Source organism: Podarcis muralis, chromosome 17 (genome assembly GCF_964188315.1).
Source record: "Podarcis muralis chromosome 17, rPodMur119.hap1.1, whole genome shotgun sequence".
Lineage (NCBI taxonomy): Eukaryota > Metazoa > Chordata > Lepidosauria > Squamata > Lacertidae > Podarcis > Podarcis muralis.
Window position 1 is genome coordinate 40613462 of NC_135671.1, and position 20096 is coordinate 40633557.

The 20096-nt window shown below is 47.3% G+C and overlaps 1 protein-coding gene across 3 annotated transcripts in view; it reads left to right on the forward strand.

The window, feature by feature from the left end:
* Window positions 1-233: 233 nt before the first annotated feature.
* Window positions 234-20096, forward strand: part of DNMT1 (DNA methyltransferase 1) — a 51706-nt gene continuing 31843 nt past the window's right edge. For 2 of the 3 annotated variants that reach the window (XM_028712549.2, XM_028712551.2), the window contains exons 1-12: window positions 401-507; window positions 6615-6657; window positions 6788-6895; window positions 8690-8966; window positions 9721-9793; window positions 11612-11717; window positions 12053-12093; window positions 15472-15523; window positions 16469-16552; window positions 16634-16743; window positions 18252-18370; window positions 19797-19889. In XM_028712549.2, the coding sequence (XP_028568382.1) occupies window positions 461-507; window positions 6615-6657; window positions 6788-6895; window positions 8690-8966; window positions 9721-9793; window positions 11612-11717; window positions 12053-12093; window positions 15472-15523; window positions 16469-16552; window positions 16634-16743; window positions 18252-18370; window positions 19797-19889 (1153 nt within the window). In that variant the 5' untranslated portion in view covers window positions 401-460. Of the gene's footprint in view, window positions 305-400; window positions 508-6614; window positions 6658-6787; window positions 6896-8689; window positions 8967-9720; window positions 9794-11611; window positions 11718-12052; window positions 12094-15471; window positions 15524-16468; window positions 16553-16633; window positions 16744-18251; window positions 18371-19796; window positions 19890-20096 lie in introns of those variants that run through there. The other variant, XM_028712550.2, reaches the window with a different exon arrangement.

A 20096-nucleotide genomic window follows, 5' to 3' on the forward strand; every position in this document is an offset into this window, starting at 1 on the left:
CGCGCTCGGGCCCCGGGGGCCGCATAGCCAGAGCCACCGGCCGCGGAACAGCGAGCGCAGCCTCGGCAGCCTGGCAGGACGGGCCTGGCGAGACGGGGCTGCGGAGGCCGCGGGCCGAAGCCGGGCGTCCCTCGGGCAGGAGCGCCAGGGCGGAGCGCCTGCATTTCCCAAAACCCGCTCCGGGCTCCGGCCTTTCACTTCCACGCTCCAGAGATGCGCCTGCTGCACGCAGACAGATAGAAAGGAGAATGGTCCCGCCTCGCGCGCCTCTTCCGCTCCCCCCCCATTTGGTTCCTCCCTCTCGGTGAGTGGCGGCCGTGAAGTCCCGCCCCTTCCTCCCCGACTCCGGATGGTCTGCCGGGGTCCCGCTCCGCCCCCTCCCTCCCGGCGCGCGCGCGCGAATCCCTCTCCTCCCGCCCGCCCGCCCGCCCGCCCGCCTTGCTGCCGCCTCGCTGCCCCGATGCCCGCCCGGGCCGCCCCGCTGACCCCGGAGGAGCTGCGCCGGCGGTGAGTGCGGGTCCCCTCGCGCGCGGGGGGGGGGGAGGCGCTTCCCCGCCCCGCCGGGGGGGTCCCCAGCCCCTTTCCCGAGGGGGCGCCTTCTCCCGCCGAGGCCGGGGCTCCCCCCCCCCCCCGCCCCGCGTCCTCCCGGCCAAGGAGCCTCCCAAGGAAAGTTTCCCGAAAGGAGGACTCTGGTCTCCGGTGGGGGGGGGGGGCGGCCGGAGGGAGCCTCGCCTGCGCGGAGGCCCGCATTACTGGGGGGGGGGGCGAGTTCTCCCCCTCCGAGAATTGCAGCGCCCCAGGAAGGAAAGCGCTTTCCCTCTTAATGCATAATTGGACGGGTGGTCCTAGACCTGCATTGCTATGGCTGTCAAATCACAACTCGAAGGGGGCTCAGCTGTCGGCAAATGTCCCCAAGGAATTCATTGTCAACTTTCCGCCCCCATCCCTTCTGGAGGGGCTGGTGCCCCAACTTTTCTTCGTAAAAAAATAGGGTTCTGGGGAATGAAGGTGACTAATTCTCTGCTAGGATTTTCCAAAAGCAGCGACGATGTGAGGAGGAAGAGGAGTCACTTTTCCTGCAGCCAACCTGCCTTTCCTTGGGGTGCAGAGGGGAGAACCAGCAGAGAAGCCGAAAGCAGCCCTTCAGTTTTCCGGGGGCTTTGCCTTTCCCTTGCTGACTGGCCCCCCTTCTCTCCCTGTGCCCCCTTGGCACCTGCGTCAGGAAATGGAGGAGCGTTTCTAGTGGAAAGCCTGGCTTGGCGGGAATGTGCCTGTGTCTCTTGAGGGGAAGGGTTAAGCGGAAGCCCGGGCAAACGCCATGGTGGGTTGGCGTCATTGGCAGCCACGAGCTTGCAATGCTGCTTGGTTCTCCACTTTCTAATGCCCGCTGCGTTTCAGTGGAGCCCTTCCCTCCGCTCCCCTTGGGAGGTGTTTTTTGGGTGGGCTCCCCCCCCCCCCAGGTCTAATCTCGCCTACCTGTCATTCCACATAGTAGTAGCTGTCTATTTCCCTAATCTGTTCAAAACAATTTCCTTTGTCGAAGTGCCTCTGCTTTCTGCTTGCTGCTTCTGAAACTGATAACTGTGCTCTGCTGCCAAAACGGGTTGGGTCTGGGATGGGAGGTAGGCGCTGCCCTCTCTTGCCCCATTGGGATTTCTTCCTAGCCTCTGACTTAGAGGATGCCAGTTGCTTCTTTACACTGAAGTAACGCTGCACACCTTTACTGTTTCTCAACTTATTTTTGAGCTTTTGATCTTATTTCTGAAATTGTTGGTAGCAAATATTTATCAACATCATTCTGTATTCTGTTTTCTAACTTTCACTTTTCTCTCTCAGATGGAAAATGGCCATGCAATCCTTGTTCTATAGGGTGCTGTTGTAGCTCAGGGTCTGTCATGGCTCTGTGTTCCTGCTCTCAGAGCCAACCTAGGTGGTCCTTTGGGCCCGATTGCAAAATGGAATCTGGAAAGTAAACAAGCTAGCCTTTGCACAGCTATGCAGACCGAAAGAAGGAAATGGTTATTTCTCATTTCTTTCCTTTTTTCAGCCTGCTTTCCACCTTGAAGGCTCTAGTATGTGCATTTTGCCCACCATTACAGCTGTGAATGGTTGTGAGGCTGTAGCTTGTGCCGCATGGTGCATCCGTTTGCGTATCTACTTCCTGAGTCTCCCTCTCAGAGCAGTGCAGGCGGGCAGCAACTGCTTCTCTGCTGTTGTCTGGAGTCAACAGTCTGGGAGGAACTCGCTTGCCTTTCCCTTATGAGAGCCAGTGGTGGCTCTAAACTTCAGCTCTGGGATTTTCCTAAACTATTTTCCCCCTTTCCGCATTTTTCGATTGTCTGCCCTCAATGGGAACATATCATTCTTGGAAGAGGAGGGGCTGATGGTAGACTCTTGTCCAACACAGCAACATGTTCTCAAACAAAACCTCTTCAGCTTCCATTATTTTCCATCTCTGTGTTGCCTTGCACACAAGTTTGGTCTATGGTATGGAAGGGAGCTTCCGAGTGAAGGATTCTGGGCCAGCAGCTCAGCCGAAGTGCTCTGCCTGTAAGTTCTAGTCTAACAGTTCAGACTTCTCTTTCTCTTTGGCAAGGGGGTTGTGGGTAGGCGGCATTTCTTAGGATTCTGAATTTGGCCCAGTAGATTTGCATTGTTGACCTTAAGCAAGTTATACATTCAGCACTTTTAGTCAGAGTTAGGCAGTTTGCTGAGCACGTCTGATAATGGCAAATTTGAGGAAAAAATAATTCAGATTTGGCAGCTTCTCTCAAGAGTCTTCAAAGAGATTCTTCCCCAAGGAGAGAAGGCATTGGAAGTACTTGTATTTTAGCAGCAAGACTTCTTGCCTAACAGGCTTCCATTTCCATTTTGCGCCAGGAATGGACGACTCCCTTGACATTGCAGGGAGAAGCAGATAAAGAGAATGAGAGAGGTGGGGGTTAAACCGTTCTCAGAATTCCTTGGTGGGCTTGAGAGGAAGGGACTCTCATCCGCTGTTTGCCCTGAGGTCTGGCACTCACTTCCCCATGGAGTGTGAGAACAGGCAAAGGCACTGGGTGCAGAAGCACTTTGTCTGCCGCAACACCCCTTTTCTGGAAATAGAGGTCACCTCATTAATTGATTTTTAAATTGGCTTTAAAATAATCGGGGGTGGGTTGCTGGAGAAATATGCAATGATAAACTGTGGGACATTCAGCTGCATGAACTGAAATAAGATTTTATTTGGTGCGAGAGACGGCTGGGAGAGGGAAGCCCATGGTTTGCTTATTCTAAGCTTCTTTTTATAGTTATGATTCGGCAACCCTCTCTAGAATGCAAGATGAAAAAATATTTACAAGTGAGGAAGGGAGAAATTTGAGTATTATTGAGATTAATTAGCAAGAATGAAGACTGTGTGTGACTTGAAAAGAAGAAAGGAGGGGGAGGGGAAGCTCAAGTATGCTGGAAACATAAGAGTCGTCCCCCCCCCCCCACCTCCACTTAAAACATCGAAAAAGGAAGAAGAGACTGAGATTTGTTTGTGCTTCTGACAGAATGTAATTTAAGATAAAGGATAATTGGCCATAAATCTCAGCTGTAAGGAAGAAAGGAAACAGGGCTGTGGGAGTGGTGTTGCAGAGATACTGAGAGTTGCAAAGGAAAATCTCCAGCACATTCGAAAATAGCCCACTTGCCCAGGCTGAAGAAAAACAAAGGTAAAGGACCTCTGGGCAGTTAAGTCCAGTCAAAGGTGACTGGACATCTATTTATCTACTTGCACTGGTGTGCTTTTGAACTGCTAGGTTGGCAAGAGCTGGGACAGAGCAACAGGAGCTTACCCCGGATTCAAACCGCAGATCTTCTGATCGGCAAGCCCAAGAGGTTCAGTTAGCAGGCTGTTGTCTGTTCTGAGACACTGAGGCAAGGGATGGAGAGATAAGTCCTTTGAGAAACTTTTGAGACGCAGTTCTGCCTCAAGTCATGATGGGAGGCAGCATCAGCTGGGAAGTGAAAGAGACAACACCATATATGGTCAAAAGGAATCTCCATGGACATAACAGTTTTTCACATGCAGGACAGAACAAAGATAATACAGTGGATGCTCGGGTTGTGAACGTGATCTGTGCGGGAAGCATGTTTGCAACCCACAGCGTTCACAACACGCAGTGCTGCGCATGTGCACACGCGGGTTGTAATTCGGAACTTATGCGCAAAGCGCAATTTAGCACTTCTGCGCATGTGCAACTACCGAAACCCAGAAGTAACCCGTTCCGGTACTTCCGGGTTTCGGCGCGTCCGTAACCCGAAAAAAGGCAACCTGAAGCATCTGTAACCCAAGGTATGACTGTAGTTTGAATTCCTCACTAGAAGTTTTATAAATTTATATAATATAACAACACGAATGGAAATCATTAATTATGCAGCTGTTGATTAAAGGATTATTATTATAACTGAAATATAACTGAAATTAATGAGATTATGAAACACAGTGACGTAAGATCGGATATGCATCCAATCCATCATGCGGGAGCCATTTTAACTAAAATGTATTAATTGGAAGTTGATTGGCATTTGTATAATTGTATTAATTGGGAATTAATTGATATTGTTATAATTTGGCTATTATTGAGGGAATATTGGAAAACTAATAAAAAAATATTTACAAAAAGACTTCTCGCCTAACAGAGATTTCTTCCCTACAGTTCACTAAGTTGTAAAACAAGAATGTAGACTAGTGTGCTAAGGATGTGTTATATGCTAGGGTAGTGGTGGCTGGCCACTTTAGATTTGTAGGATAAGTAAAAAGAGACATGGGGAAAATATCAAAATTGGATGCAAAGTTGGAGTGGGGGGGGGCTTGCATGTGGCGGCACTCCCTTGGCCTCAGGGAATGTCACAATGGAACAGGAATTAAATGTGCAAAGTGCAAGCAAATGGCGCCCTTTTTGCCTTGGCTTGTGTCCTGGGGCAAAGTGTGTCAGCAGCTCTTTGTTTTTGGTTGAGGGGGTGGTTCCCTGGTACGCATCCAAAGAGAAACATTTTGCCTCAATGGAGTTAAGGAATTAGTCAGTTTCTGAAAAATTTGGTCCTGTTCTTACAGGCATGTGTGTCTGTACACATCAGGAAATGACAGAAAGTGCAGAAGAGGGTCTCCAGAGTTGCTTTCTGGAACGTATTGGTGCCTGTATGTAGCTGGGGCCTCTGTTTAATCATGTGCTTTGAGGGGAAACTTTCATATGTCATTTTGTAGATTTCTGGCTTCCAGCTGGAAATGTTTGACTCTTGAGAAGAGGACACATAGATTTTGGGGGAAGTGGAATTCAAAGCCCAAGGTCTCTATGTGAATCCACAAATACAGATACATCAGTATAGGAAGGGGGTGACCAGAGGGAAGCATTGCAGGGGTTGGACTAGATCATCCTCGTGGTCCCTTCCAACTCTATAATTCTACGATTCATCTCTCCCTTGGCCTTCAGCAGTGGAACCCATTCTTCCCCTCCAACCCAAATTGGCATGTCAGCAACCCCACTGCTGCTTCCCTCTAGGTAGGCAGCTGTGGGTCTAGGTTAGGGGTAGCCAACATGGTGACATCTGGATATTGTTGGATTTCAACTTCCATCAGCCCCAGCAAGCCTAGCCATTGGTCAGGATGAATGGGAGTTGTAGTCAAACAATGTCCTACAGGACATGCTGGCTGGCTTCCCTGGTCTAGGTGCTGCCTCTGAAGGGCTGAGCTTGGCTTTGGCTCTCTCTCTCTCTCCCCCCCCCCCCCCGCCAACTCTTCCTGGGAAATTAGGGAAGCATTCCACAGATCTGAAATAATCCTTGCTAGCCAGCTAGAACATGCTCTCAGTTTGTGGGTCTGTGAAGGGGTGGGCAGTAGCATGGATTTCCTCCCTAAATTGAGCACTCTAGTCCCCCACCCTCAGCTATTCTAAGGGATAATCTTTCTATATAGGTTTCTACCCCACTCAATTCCAATTCTTCCCTCAGAATGGTTTTGTTGGATTGCCATCTTAGTGAATATGGCAAATAAAGCAACAACAAAACAAATAACAGCATGGAATGCTAAGGCATGCTTGACTTCTTCCCGGGTTCTTTGTCCTTCCTGGGCTTGGATGACCAAATTCTCGAGTCAGCTGAGGGAGACATTCAGTGGAAATGTATTGATTTCTCTTTCTCGAGGTGAGGCTTCCTGAGCAGTGCTGGTGGGGAGAACCAACCAAGTGATGCCATCCCAGCCACAGCCATTAACAGGGCTAGAATAAGGGAGATGGAAGTAACACTTTATTCTTTCAGCCAACTTAGGTATCTCCTTATTCTCTGCAGTAAGCCAGGTGGCTCTTGGGTACTATTGACAGATGACATGGTGCAGATAAAAGAATCTGAGACATCTGGAGGGGTCAGGTTCTCCATTTCTGCCAATAAACGCCGCTTCCCCCTGAGTCCTATTGCCCAGGCATGAGGGCGGCAGGGAGACGTGTGTTGGTGCCAAGCCCCTCTTTCCCCCTTCCCTACCCCAGTGTCATCCAGGAGGTGAAATACCACCTGTCTCAGCCCTCTGAAGCTCCCTTGTAAGAGGCTAATTCCTAATGAGGAACTGTGTTTGTTTTTGTTTGTTTTTTAAACAGGCTAAAAGATCTAGAAAGGGATGAAGATGGTCTTGGTGAAAGAGTGAGTGCATGAGTGTCCCCCTCCCCCTTTTAATGGAGAGTCATGCCAGTGCCTCCTTGCAGCCACCCCCTGAGAAGGTGTGAGTTGCCAGTTTAATATGCTGTCTGTCTGCCTCTCTGTCTGTCTTTAGGAATGTGTTAAGGAAAAACTGAGTCTGATGCACGGCTTCTTGCAAGCCGATGTTCAGAATCAACTGAAAGACCTGGAGACCAAGTTTCACAAAGAGGAGCTTTCAGAGGTAGGTAATTATAGGGATGGGTCAGTTCCTCCTGTTCCATTCAGATACCGTTCTGTGGGTTTGACTGTGCCTGCCTTCCCAGTTGGATGGGGATGATTTCTAAAATGAGAAAGGTTCTCCAGTTTGCTGCAGTCATCAACTCATTTATTTCTTTTTTTCAGGTGGGGAGATACTAACTTCATTCACTCTTGATCTAGCTAGCAGTGGGGAACATATATGTGTGTGTGTGTGTGTGTGTGTGTGTGTGTGTGTATTTATGTATTTATTTTTGTGTGTGTGTGTGTGTGTGTGTGTGTGCGCGTGTACACACACACATATATTCTGCTGGGCAGATCAGATGGTTTGTGGGGTAACGTGGCAGCAAAAGACTTGTCTTTCGGTGCCACACTTCCCTGCAGACCACCTGATGCACCTGGCAGCAAAATAATAATAATAATAATAATATTGATTGATTGATTTTATTGATTGCTTGCTGCTGTAGGGCAAATTAGGTGGTCTATGGGGTAGCATGGCAGCAAAATTAAAATGGCACCTAGACATTTTGTTTTGGCTTCTAGAACACAAGTCCCAGGAGCCACATGGTTGCTAGCTTTATATAAATTGGTTTTTTTTAATCTAAAGCAGATTGTAAATTCCATAGATTGCTCTAGATTGCGCTAAATTGTATGACTCTGCATTAGGATCATAACTAGGATGATAACTCCACAGTATTCTGTTGAGACAATTGCCAAAACAATAGATTTCTGCCTGTCCTTTTCTATACATATTCAAGGACACTGAGCCAGATCATTGCATTGTAGGCTAAGGGCTATTTCACACAGTGTTTGAAACTCCCATTATTCTCGGCGCATTTTGTGACTGGTAATTTCATTAGCGTGAGCAGTTTCTGAGCTCTGGGTGCAGTACTGTGCCTAAGATTTCAGATTAAAACTGCAGAGTGGAAGGAAAGGAGGACCTTTTCTGCCTCCCCACTTCTAGCTACTATCTGAAGCCTGGAGAAGAGACCCTCTTAAGAATATCAGGGGGTGGGCAGGGGAAGCATGGCTTTGTTTTTTGAAATCTTCAGATGAGAAACATGAATATGAGATTTTAGCTGCAGTTCATTCATTTTCAGCCTTGTATTCTTGTTATAAAAAGTGTGCCTAGGCATTCAATTGTTGCACCCATAACCTAGGTTTAAGGTGCCATTTAGCTCCCAGCCTTCGTATCTGTTTCTAACACTGATTTCATACTCTGGCCTGGCATGTAGACTCTATAGTGTTGTGCTGTAAGAATAAGTGTGTGTGGGGGGGGGTATTATTATTACATTTGTATACCACCCTACATCTATAGATCTCGGGGCAGTTGGCAGCATACTTATCATGCTATTGCATGTCAAAAATATTGTGTGAGTGAAAGGATATATGTGTAGATTTGACTGTGATTTATATCTTGGCCAGGCAGTTCATCTGCTGTAAAGGAGCATGGACAGATTGTCCACTGTGTTCCACAGCTGGGTGATAATCCGATTTATTGTCTGAAACCGGTATGGCATTCACATTGCACTATTAGTTTCAGACATTTTGAGCTGCCGATACGTCTTGGCTCCCCATCCGCCATGTATTGGCAGCTCAAATTGCCTTCACTGGAGCTGGCAGGTTGCGCCTTTCCTCTTTTGCTCCCGGAAGAAAGATGCAGCAGGTGGAACCAGGATCTCAGAATTTCTTATCTCCCCCCTCCTCCTCTGCAAAGTCCATTGATGTGCCCAGAAGATGTGCACTGCACTCAGCCTGTTCCTCTTTCCCTTTGCTGCAGGAACTGTACCTGGCCAAAGTCAAAACCCTGCTCCACCAAGAACTTGCTTTGGAGAATGGAGATAGCCTGGAGCTTGGCCAGAAGCCCAACGGCTGCACAGAAAATGGTGCCTATGGCAGTGATGAAGAGCCCGAGAGAAGAGGCAGCAAGGGAGAAGAGGACAGCACCATGGAGGTGGAGGAGGCAGCATTGTCTTGCTCCTCCACACCATTGGCCTCACCCTCTGTGCCCAAAGCCCGCAGGGGTAGGAAGAGCAAGTCCAACAGTGAGAACAGAAGTACGTCATTTAGAGACTTGCTTTAACATGGCTCTTGGGAGGCTCCACTACTTTGACTCTGGATACATAGCATAAATGGCAGGAAAGCCTTCTGGAAATTGAGGGTGTTTCTCCCCCCACTCCCACTTACTATTTAGGTTTCAAATAAATGAGGGCAGAGGTGGCATAGTTACTTCTGTGGGCTTGTTTGCCAGAGGTTGGCCTTTGACTAGTTTTATTAGCGGAGCATTGCAGGTTCTCATTTACGTTCAGCCTGCACAAATGAGCCATCTGCAGGATGTGCTCCTAGCTCCTATTCATGAATTGGCTTGCTGTCTCCTTGCATAGATTTTCATCCTGCTTTAAAAAAAAAAGGAAAATAGGAAGTGATGACGACGTCAATGATGATTTTGAGAATGCAAATTCTATTTCAAAATTCAACAAGCCTGATAATGAACATTTTGAGTCCCTTCCCTTTTTATTTTTCTTTCCCTTTGGTGAAAGCATCAGGGTCCTGTGACACCCGGAGGGCACTGTGTTGGGGAAGGCTGCTGCAGATAGTGATGGCAAGCTCTTTGTAAGGAATATATGCAAGCAAGTCTGTCCTTCAAGTCTGTTTCAGATTAAGATTCTGCAGTTGGTAATAGAAGATGGGTTTGTTTGGGCTTGGCTGGGGGGGGCGGGGAATCTAATCTGCTTTAAGCACTTTGAAAGCAGCAGAAACCTTTTATGTGTGGTAACTGCAACTGATTCTATTTTTTAAATTAATCTGCAGAATCCCCAAGCAGTTCAAGGATCACCCGTAGTTCTGGCAAGCAACCAACCATAGTAGCTATGTTTTCCAAAGGGTGAGTAGGTTGTGTGACTGTTCTTTTGTGGGTTTTTCTTAAAGATTCTTTTGCTTATTTGACTCTCATCCCCATACTTCTGCCACCTTTTACAGTGGTGCCCCGCAAGACGAACGCCTCGCAAGACGGAAAACCCGCTAGACGAAAGGGTTTTCCGTTTTGGAGGCGCTTCGCAAAACGAATTTCCCTATGGGCTTGCTTCGCAAGACGACAGCCCATAGGGAAATCTCCGGGACAGCGGGGAAGCGCAGCGCGTCTTCCCCACTGTCCTCGGACCTCCTCCGAAGCCGGGCGGCGGGGCGGGAACACCTCCCCCCGCCGCCCGGCTTCGGAACGATGCTCCGAAGCCGGGCGGCGGGGAGGGAACACCTTCTGAAGGCCGGCGGGGGGCAAAGGTCTTTGTTCCCCCCTGCCTGCCTTCCCGGGAGAGCGGAGAAACGCAGCGCGTTTCTCCGCTGTCCCGGACGGCTTTTGAAGGCAGGCGGGGGGAGCAAAGACTTTCGCCCCCCGCCCGCCTTCAGAAGAGGTCCTGGACCTCTTCTGAAGGCTGGCGGGGGGCAAAAGTCTTTGTCCCCCCTGCCTGCCTTCCCAGGGGCTTTTAAATCTCCCCGGACAGCGGAGAAGTCCTCCGCTGTCCCGGGGCGATTTTAAAATGCCGCCCGCCAGCATTTTAAGATCGCCCCGGACAGCGGAGAAGTCCTCCGCTGTCCCGGGGTTTTTTAAAATGCTGGGGGTGGGAAGAAAAGCCCTTGTCCCCCCCCCCCCCCAGCCTTCAGAAGAGGTTGGGGGACAGACTGTCCCCGGACCTGGTCTGAAGGCGGTTTCCATAGGAACGCATTAATTGATTTTCAATGCATTCCTATGGGAAACCGTGCATCGCAAGACGAAAAACTCGCAAGACGAAGAGACTTGCGGAACGAATTAATTTCGTCTTGCGAGGCACCACTGTACTCTGATTGCCTCATTACCACTTACATCAAGGTGGTTAACATTGAGCAGTGAACGGTAAAGGTGTTCATGTGAGACACGGAGCAGCCAGGTGTCCTGGGGAAAGAAACATCAGGCAAGTGGACCTCTGTTGGAGATCAAGAATAAGAGAGCAAGAAGATCAAATACAGTCGTACCTCGGAAGTTGAACAGAATCCGTTCTGGAAGTCCGTTCGACTTCCAAAACATTTGGAAACCAAGGCGTGGCTTCTGATTGGCTGCAGGAAGCTGCGTCGGATATTTGGTTTCCAAAAGAACATTCACTAACTGGAACACTCACTTTCGGTTTTGTGGTGTTCGGGAGCCAAAAGGTTCGACCTGCAAGGCGTTCAACTTCCGAGGTACGACTGTATATAAAGAGGAGTGGAAAAATTTTGTGGAATATTTGGAAAATAACTGTAAAGCAAGTGAAAATGTTAGCAGCATTAAGGTAAATTCAATAGTATAACACACAGTAGAGAGAGATAATTGCCGGGGGAGGGGCACAACGATGACTAAAATGGATTTTTTTTGGTTCTTAGAATATGCAGAAAATATGGGAAAATTTAAAGAACTGTGGAAGGGGAAGGAGAGAAGTTGATGAATGTACAGCTACAATGGTGGATATTTAATGATGGAAATGTATATTTGATCATTTTCAATAAAAATCAATTAAAAGAATTAAATTAAAATGTCACATATCCATGGCTATCCAATTCATGCTGCGTTATCTGAACATGGTTTGTAAAGTTAAAACCCATTTAGTTTTTCTTAGCTTTCCACCTTCATTAATAAGCACAGTGAACATCTTGTCAAAATAACGTTACCTAAATTAATTCCTTTTTGCAATAGATCCAATAAACGCAAATCTGAGGAAGTGAATGGAGACCTGAAACAAGAAATTAGTGTAGAAAATGAGGAGGAGGAAGAGGAGGAGCAGCAGCAGCCTGGAGAGAAGGTACATGCTGATTGCTTTACTAGTTTACTCCACCACCACCAGAATGCTTGAAACGTATGCATGAAACCTCTGAATTCTCACTTGCATTTGGAATTTTGGATTTAATATTGCTGATTCACCCTGGAGTGGGGATAAATTATGGGCCCTTGAAAAGCCTTTGCCAGCTTGGTGCCCTCCAGATGTTTGGGACTGCTGTTGCTGTCAGCCTGATGGGAGCACCTGGAGGCTTCCAGGGTGGTGAAGGCTGCCCTAGAAGGTTAATACTTCACACCTAATTTTAAAGAAAGAGAAAATGTTTCTTTCTTCTCAATGCCATCTTCCTTTTTGCTCTCAAGGAACAAGATGAGAAAAGAATCAAAATAGAAGCCAAAGAAGGGTAAGTGCCTGGGCGCATGAGATCTCATCAGCTTTCTCTGCATGTATGTTTGCTAGCAAGAAATGTAACCATTTTCATCAATGGATACGAAAAGCAACACTCTCTTTTTGTTTTTGGGAACATACTTAGGCCAAAACTAAACATTTACGACACATGACCACCACAGAAAATGATAGCTAATAATAATAATAATAATAATAATAATAATATTTATTCCCCACTAATCTAGCTGGGTTTCTAGCAGCACATATAAAAACATAGTAAAACATCAAACATTAAAAACCTCCAGATACAGGGCTGCCTTCAGATGTTGTGTAGTTCTTTATCTCCTTGACATTTGATGCGAGGGCATTCCACAGGGCGGGCGCCACTGCCGAGAAGGCCCTCTGCCTGGTTCCCGGTAGCTTCACTTCTTGCAGTGAGGGAACCACCAGAAGGCCCTCGGAGCTGGACCTCAGTGTCCGGGCTGAATGATGGTGGTGGACACGTTCCTTCAGGTATACATGACCAAGGCCGTTTAGGGCTTTAAAGGTCAGCACCAACATTTTGAATTGTGCTCGGAAATGTATTCGGAGCCAGTGAATATTCTTTAAGACTGGTGTTATATGGTCCCGGCGGCCACTCCCAGTCACCAGTCTACATGCCGCATTCTGAATTAGTTGTAGTTTCTAATTCACCTTCAAAGGTAGTCCCATGTAGAGCGCATGTCAATAAGCAGGAGATAGCCAGAGCATGCACCACTCTGGTGAGACAGTCTGTGGGCAGGTAGGGTCTCAGCTGGTGTACCAGATGGAGCTGGTAGACATTACTCTGGACACAGAATTGATCTGCCCTTCCATGGACAGCTGTGAGTCCAAAATGACTCCCAGGCTGCTCACCTACTCCTTCAGAGCCACAGTTGCCCCATTCAGGACCAGTGAGTCCCCCACACCCATCTGGCCCGTCCCCCAGAAACAGTACTTCTAGTCAGGATTCAACCTCAATCGGTTAGCTGCCAACCATCCTCCAACTGCCTCCAGACACTCACAGGATATTCACTGCCTTCACTGGTTTCAGTTTAAAGGAGAGGTAGGTCTGGGTATCAACAGCATACTGGTGAAAACTCAGCCCAAACCCCCTGATAATCTCCCCCAGCGGCTTCATATAGATGTTGAAAAGCATGGGGGAGAGGACAGAACCCTGAGGCACCCCACAAGTGAGAGCCCAGGGGTCTGAACACTCATTCCCCAACCAATTTCTGGACACGGTTCCAAAGGAAGGAGCCGGACCACTGTATAACAGTGCTCCCAGCTCCTTTAGTCAGTCCAGAAGGAGGTCATGATTGATGGTATCAAAAGCCGCTGAGAGATCCAGCAGAACTAGGAAACAGCTTTCACCTATGTCCCTAGCCCACCAGAGATCACCGACCAGAGCGACCAAGGCAGTTTCAGTCCCATGATGAGGCCTGAACCCCGATTGGAAGGGATCCAAATGGTCCACATCCTCCAGGCATGTCTGGAGTTGTTCAGCGACCACATGATCAGTCACCTTGCCCAATAATGGATGGTTTGAGACTGGGCAATAGTTAGCCATATTGGCCAGGTCCAAATATCTACCTACCTATGGCCCTCCCTCAATCCAGTTTCCAAAAATCTAGAGCAATTTACCTGAGGAGACTAGGACAGTTTGCTGTTTACAGACTAGGGGTGATGGAGCCAAACTTAAGTCATGCTTAGAGAAGACCCATCAAAATCAATGGCACTTGACCAGGCACAGGCAACCTTGGCCCTTCAGATGTTTTGGGACTACAGTTCACATCATCCCTGACCACTGGTCCTGTTAGCTAGGGATCATGGGAGTTGTAGTCCCAAAAAATCTGGTGGGCCGAGGTTGCCTATGCCTGCACTTGACCATGACATTATTTCAGTGAGTTTGATTGAGTCTAAATCCAACACTCAAGCCACTGGTGGTGTGGGAGACCAGGGTTGAAATTTCCACTCAGCCATGATGTTTTCTGGCTGCTCTTGGGCCAGTTACAGTCTCTTAGCCTAACGTACCTCACATGGTTGTGAGGATAAAATGCAGAGGGATGAGAACCACACATGCCACCTTCAGCTCTTTGGAAGAAAGGGGGGATATAAATGTAGTAATTGTAGTAGTATAGTGATGATGATGATGATGATGATGATGATGATAAATAGATTTCCTGAGGGTCACATGACAGTGTTGGGTGTGGCAAGAGTTAAAAGCAAGGAGTTCGCCCCTTCTCGCCCCCCCCCCCCTTCCCTTCCATTGGAAGGGAAACGGGTTGTTCTTGTTGGAGGCTCAAACTGATTTCTTGCAGGAAGCTTTTGAAATTGGGCTTTTGAAATCTGCCAGCTGCAAATAAAAGGTGCAAGTGGGAGCAGTGATAGTTCATGTTCTTTTGAGCTCTGTCTGTCTGGTCCGAAGAAAAAGCAACCCTGTTGCACTCCTAAAAATGAAAAGAAAAAAAAAGCCTTGTAAATGTTGCCTCTGGCATGAGGAGAGAAATGAAGTATCTCCATACATTGGAGAGTGGCAGCAGTGGGTGTTTGGATTACACAAAGCCACTCCTCCTTGGCTAGCTTCAAACATCTGTACAGATGTACTAGTTAGCTCTGTGATGGGAAGAAAGGAGAAATTTGCATGTAGGAGGTGCAGGGGAGAGAATCGGCTCCTTCCCTGAATCTGGTCCTCTCTAGATGTTTTGGACTACAGCTCCTGTCAGGCCCAGTCAGCATGGCCAAATCTCGGATGTTGGGGTTGTAGCCTAAATTATCTAGAGGGCCTCAGACTGATTACCCTACAGAAAAACCATTGTTTAGAGACCAGGAACATCAGGAATCCCAACCAGGTCAGAAGCGCTTTGTTTTCGTTCCTTAGGCTAAATAAAGAAACACAGAATATTGAAATGGAGCAGTCAGTCTCTGCCCTGTTCATGCATTGATGGAAGTGAGAGTAGAGGGTATAAAATGGCTCCCCAGAATATAGTTTCTTTAAGCTGAAAGTTTCTTTGTACAGTGGTACCTCAGGTTACATATGCTTCAGGTTACACACTCCGCTAACCCAGAAATAGTGCTTCATGTTAAGAACTTTGCTTCGGGATGAGAACAGAAATCGTGCTCCAGCGGTGCGGCGGCAGCGGGAGGCCCCATTAGCTAAAGTGATGCTTCAGGTTAAGAACAGTTTCAGGTTAAGAACGGACCTCTGGAACGAATTAAGTACTTAACCCGAGGTACCACTGTATATGAAAGCATTTTACTGCATGGACTTATCAAAGTCTCTGTAGCCAGTGACTTAAACAATATTATTCTTGTGATAGCTTATATTACCCAACTTGCTGCACTGTGTGAGGGTTTTGTTTTGTTTTTTGCCCAGGTCTGAAATAAAAGAAGAAGCAAACCAGGTTAAAACTGTGCCACCTGTTAAGGTCAGTAAGTGTTGGTTTGTTTTGTATCTGGCATATGCACACACTCCGCCCTGGAATGACTGGAACACCAGCAGTTCAAGAAGATACTATTTTTTCTGATTTTCAGGACAGGCATTTAATGCCTCTGTCAGGTGGAACTTTGGGTGGGTTCAGATATACCACATCAGCATTGCTCTGATACCATATCTTGGCCTTGGTTTACTGTCTTTAAGAACAGAAAAATAGTGAATGAAAGTGGCATAACTTTGTGTGTTTTGTTCTTAAAAATGAGTCAGAAAAGCAGCTAAGCATTTGGAAGGGCTCCATAAATGATGGCTGGTACAGTGGAATGGAATGTAAGGACTGATGAAATCCTGCCTCCCCCTTTCAGCTAGATTTAGCCAACTATGAGTGAGTAATCCCTGCATTTTCTAGAAATGCCACTTATGCACATGAAACCTGTTGGGTATCCTTTCTGGCTAGGTACCAGTGACCCAGAGCAGTACAGTAACAGCTTTTACACCAGGGATGGGGAACTCTCTTGCCCTGCAGATGCTGATTGACTCAATGTCTCACTATGACTGACCACACTGTCTGATGGGAGTTGGAGAGATGCAGGTTCCCTGACCCTGTTATCATCCTTACCCAGCCTGGTTCCCTTCAGATGTTTTGGGCTCCTGTTTCCCATCAGCTCAGCTGGCATGGCCAGTGATCAGGAATGATGGGAATTGGAGTTCAGCAACATCTGGAGGGAACCTGTTTTTAGTATGATTTTTGTAAGTGGACCTATAAATGTTTTACTTTGAAATGGTAGGGTCTAATGTCACTTAAGTAACAAATTCCCAGAGTTATTCAGCCACATCACAAGCTTATTGGCAGCACCATTTTTAGATCCTGGTTCACCACCTTGCATTTTCTCCTTATATTCACCACCTTGCATTTTCTCCTTATATCTTTCTCTTCCAGACCACTCCTCCCAAGTGTGTTGAATGCAGGCAATACCTAGATGACCCTGATCTCAAGTTCTTCCAAGGAGATCCTGATGATGCCGTAAGCCCATCCTTTGCAGATGAACAAAAAGAATTCTATCTTGCTGGTATATGTCTAGAATAAAATTTTGTATCTTCCTAGCTGGATGAACCTGAGATGCTGACAGATGAGCGCTTGTCCATCTTTGATGCCAACGAAGATGGGTTTGAGAGTTACGATGACCTGCCTCAGCACAAAGTGACTTCCTTCAGGTGAGGCCTTGTGCTGACTTGCCATAAAGCAGGGCTGGTTAACTTGTGGTCTTCCAGTTGTTACTGTTGGACACTGGCTCCCACCAGCCCCAGCCAGCATGACTAGTGGTCAGGGCTGATGGGAGTTGTAGTCCAGCGGCATTGGGAGCATGCCACATTAGCAAGCACCACTGTAAAGCCTAGGTAATTGAATCTCAGGGTGGGACAAATATGGAGGGAGTCATGAATACTGGAAATTTGCTGCCTGGAGGACTGCCCCTCCCTACATCTCTGAGACTCCAAGCAGGAATCTGCAGTAGCAGCAGTTGGAGGAAGGATCTGCTAAGCTCTGAGGCTTAGAAACTAGAGGGTGATAAGGGCAGAAGGAAGCAGGTAGCCGTCTGCTCAAAAAAGAAAGCTTTGAATGTCCATTTATTTCTGATCCAGAGGTCTACAGTGCTGCTGTGTGTGTTGAGATTGGGCAGGGGCGAGGGTGCAGCAGTATGGGGCACCTTATCAATAAACACAACCCCTTGAGGATACGCCAGTGTGTTCCTAGGTTTGGGGCTGTGCTCCATTGCAGCCTCCAAGCATCCCCACAGAAGTCTGGTAGGGATCCTTGGGGCACCTGCTGGAACTCTGTTGCTTGAGTGCAGTGAGATCTTTGGGAAGGCGGGTGCCCAGCAGCAGAGTCAACTGCACCTGCAGCCCTCTGGAGCCCCTAGCCCTTAACAGGATGGTGTGGTTTAAGCCACAGGAAGGGGTTTGGGATCTCGGGTGATTTTCAGAAGCGGTGACTTTCTGAATCCCAACTGTCTTTAACAATGGGAGCAATTTAAAGGCTTCCTGCACTCCCTGAATTAAACTTCCGACATAGAGAAAGCTTTGGAGGAAAAGACCGGCTAAGTTTTTAACCCTGGGCTGATCAGGATTAAAGAGACACTGTCTTTTATTCTCAGCTTATGTTCCTGAACCACTATTTTGGACTTTGCTCCAGTTGGTGGTCCTCAGTTTGTAAGTAAATAAAGCAGAACACACAAGTTTCAAGGTTCAAGTCACCCCAGCTTTTGTGTTGCTTTTGATTTTCCCAGTCTGGTGGGACAGTTCCCTGTGTACAGCTATGAAATAGGATAGGGTTGGCCAGGAAAGTTGTCCGTAGTGATGGGTAATATAAGTACAGTACATATCGGTTATATATGGTTATGGTTCTTGGCCTTTGGCAATGCTATAATCAGTGTGGCTTCCTTTTACTTTACAAAAGAAAAAGGTGAATCAGTCTTCCTGTGTTCTGCATCTCATGGCCTCCACTTACGTTTTCAAGCCTTGCCACTACTCTCACTGGAGCCCTGACTCTTCTATTTTGCTATCACCACTTGGTTTGCCACCCTTTGCCCCAAGAGCTGTAAAAGCACTTTGTACACGCTTTACAGCTACATTAATGAGAAACTGGAGGTTTTCTTAGTTGGCTGGTGTGAATGACAGGTGTATAGACAACCAAAGACTATGCAACCTTTTCCTTTTCTGTGCAGTGTTTATGATCGAAAAGGCCACCTGTGCCCATTTGATACTGGTCTCATAGAAAGGAATATCGAACTCTACTTCAGTGGTGCAGTAAAGCCAATATATGATGATAACCCTTGTCTGGATGGTAAGTGTGGCTCTGCAGGCAGGTTTTCCCTATCCCCCCCCCCCAATTAATTTATATGATGCTCTTAATTTAAAACTCCAGAGTGTTCACATTCACTCTGCCACATACATAACTGACACATCACATTAACCTGTCATAAAACTGGAGTGCAAATTATGTCTGATTGACTTCCAAAGGAAGGGAGTTTCACAGGGAGGGTGTTGCAACAGAGAAGACCATCAGCCATGGAACTGCCTCAGGGCCTCACCCAGAGACAGCACCCAAAGAAGATCCCTTTAATCTTAGTGACCAGACTGGCACATACCAAGAGAGGTGCTCTTCCAAGTTACATGGACCCTGAACTCTTCTGGGTTTAAAGGTTAATGGTAAATCTTAAATTAGATATGTAAATGAATAGGTAACTAGCACAGATCATGGAAAATAAATGTGATATGACTTCAAAGTGGCTTGCTGCTCAATAACCTAGTGGCTGAAATCTATAGCAGCTTCTGAACAGTCTTCAAGGGCAGCCCCATGCAGACCACATTACAGTAGTCCAGACTTGAGGTAACCAGGGCATGGATTGCTGTGACAAGTCTATTCCAATTCAGGGACAGCCATAGCTGGTAAACCAGCCAGAGCTAGAAATAGGCTTTCATTAAGCTATCTGAGCCTCCCGTGGCAAAGATGGATCCAAGAGTGCCCCCAGGCCACGAACCTGGATCCTTCAAGGGGAGTGCAGTGCCCTTCAGGACACACCGTTTACCCATCTTCTGGAATCGGGAACCACGACCAGCAGAGCCAACAGCTTGTTGGAATTCAGCTACAGCTTATTGGGCCCCATCCAGACTATTATCCCCGAGAGACATTAACACATTTCCCCAAAGCCTTTGGTACCACCCCCTACGGCAAGGAGGCATTTGCCACTCCTTGGACCCATCCTGTCAAGTCACAATGGGCTGCAGTCCAGGGTACAGGTGGTGGGACAGCATTTCAGAGGCTGCAAGTACACTTTGCCCACAAAAGAGACACTTAGCCCCGTGTTTGCTTGGTGCATTACTAGACGAGCCACTGGATGCTGCTAAATTAGCTAAGCATCGTTCATTCATGACAGGAAGGTCAAATGTTTTGTCTTTAATTAGCCATTGTAAATCAAGTAACAAGATATTTGCAGCTTCCCAAGGGTAAGACGGACCAATTAGGTGCCTTGGTTTTGGTGCAGGTGTGGATCTAGTGACCTGGTGGGAAAGGAAGTGAGCTTCTCAGGCCAGCCCACTTGTATCTGCAAGCTTCCAGGGGAAGCAAAGAACCCTAAGAAACCAGCCAGAGGTGGTTGCCCAGCTCCTGTTCCTCAGCGTGGGCTTATTAAAGCACATGCATCCACCATGGCCTAGCAACTAAGTGATTTTAAAATACGATGCCTCTCCATTTTCATCACTGATTTTAGGTGGTGTCCGAGCCAGAAAGATGGGCCCCATCAATGCATGGTGGATCACTGGTTTTGATGGAGGTGAGAAGGCTTTGATTGGATTCACCACAGGTAAGCTTTTAAGGAAATCATCATGCCTTTCAGTTTTGTCTGTGTCCTGCTTTTTCATGCTCAGCGCATACTTGGAATGGCTCACAACAGCATCAGAAAAATCTGCGTAATGAAATACCAGCAATATTTCAAGATAATTCACCAACAATTACAAAATATAACAATTTTTAAAGAAACAACCATACAAATATTAATAGGCCTCCCAAA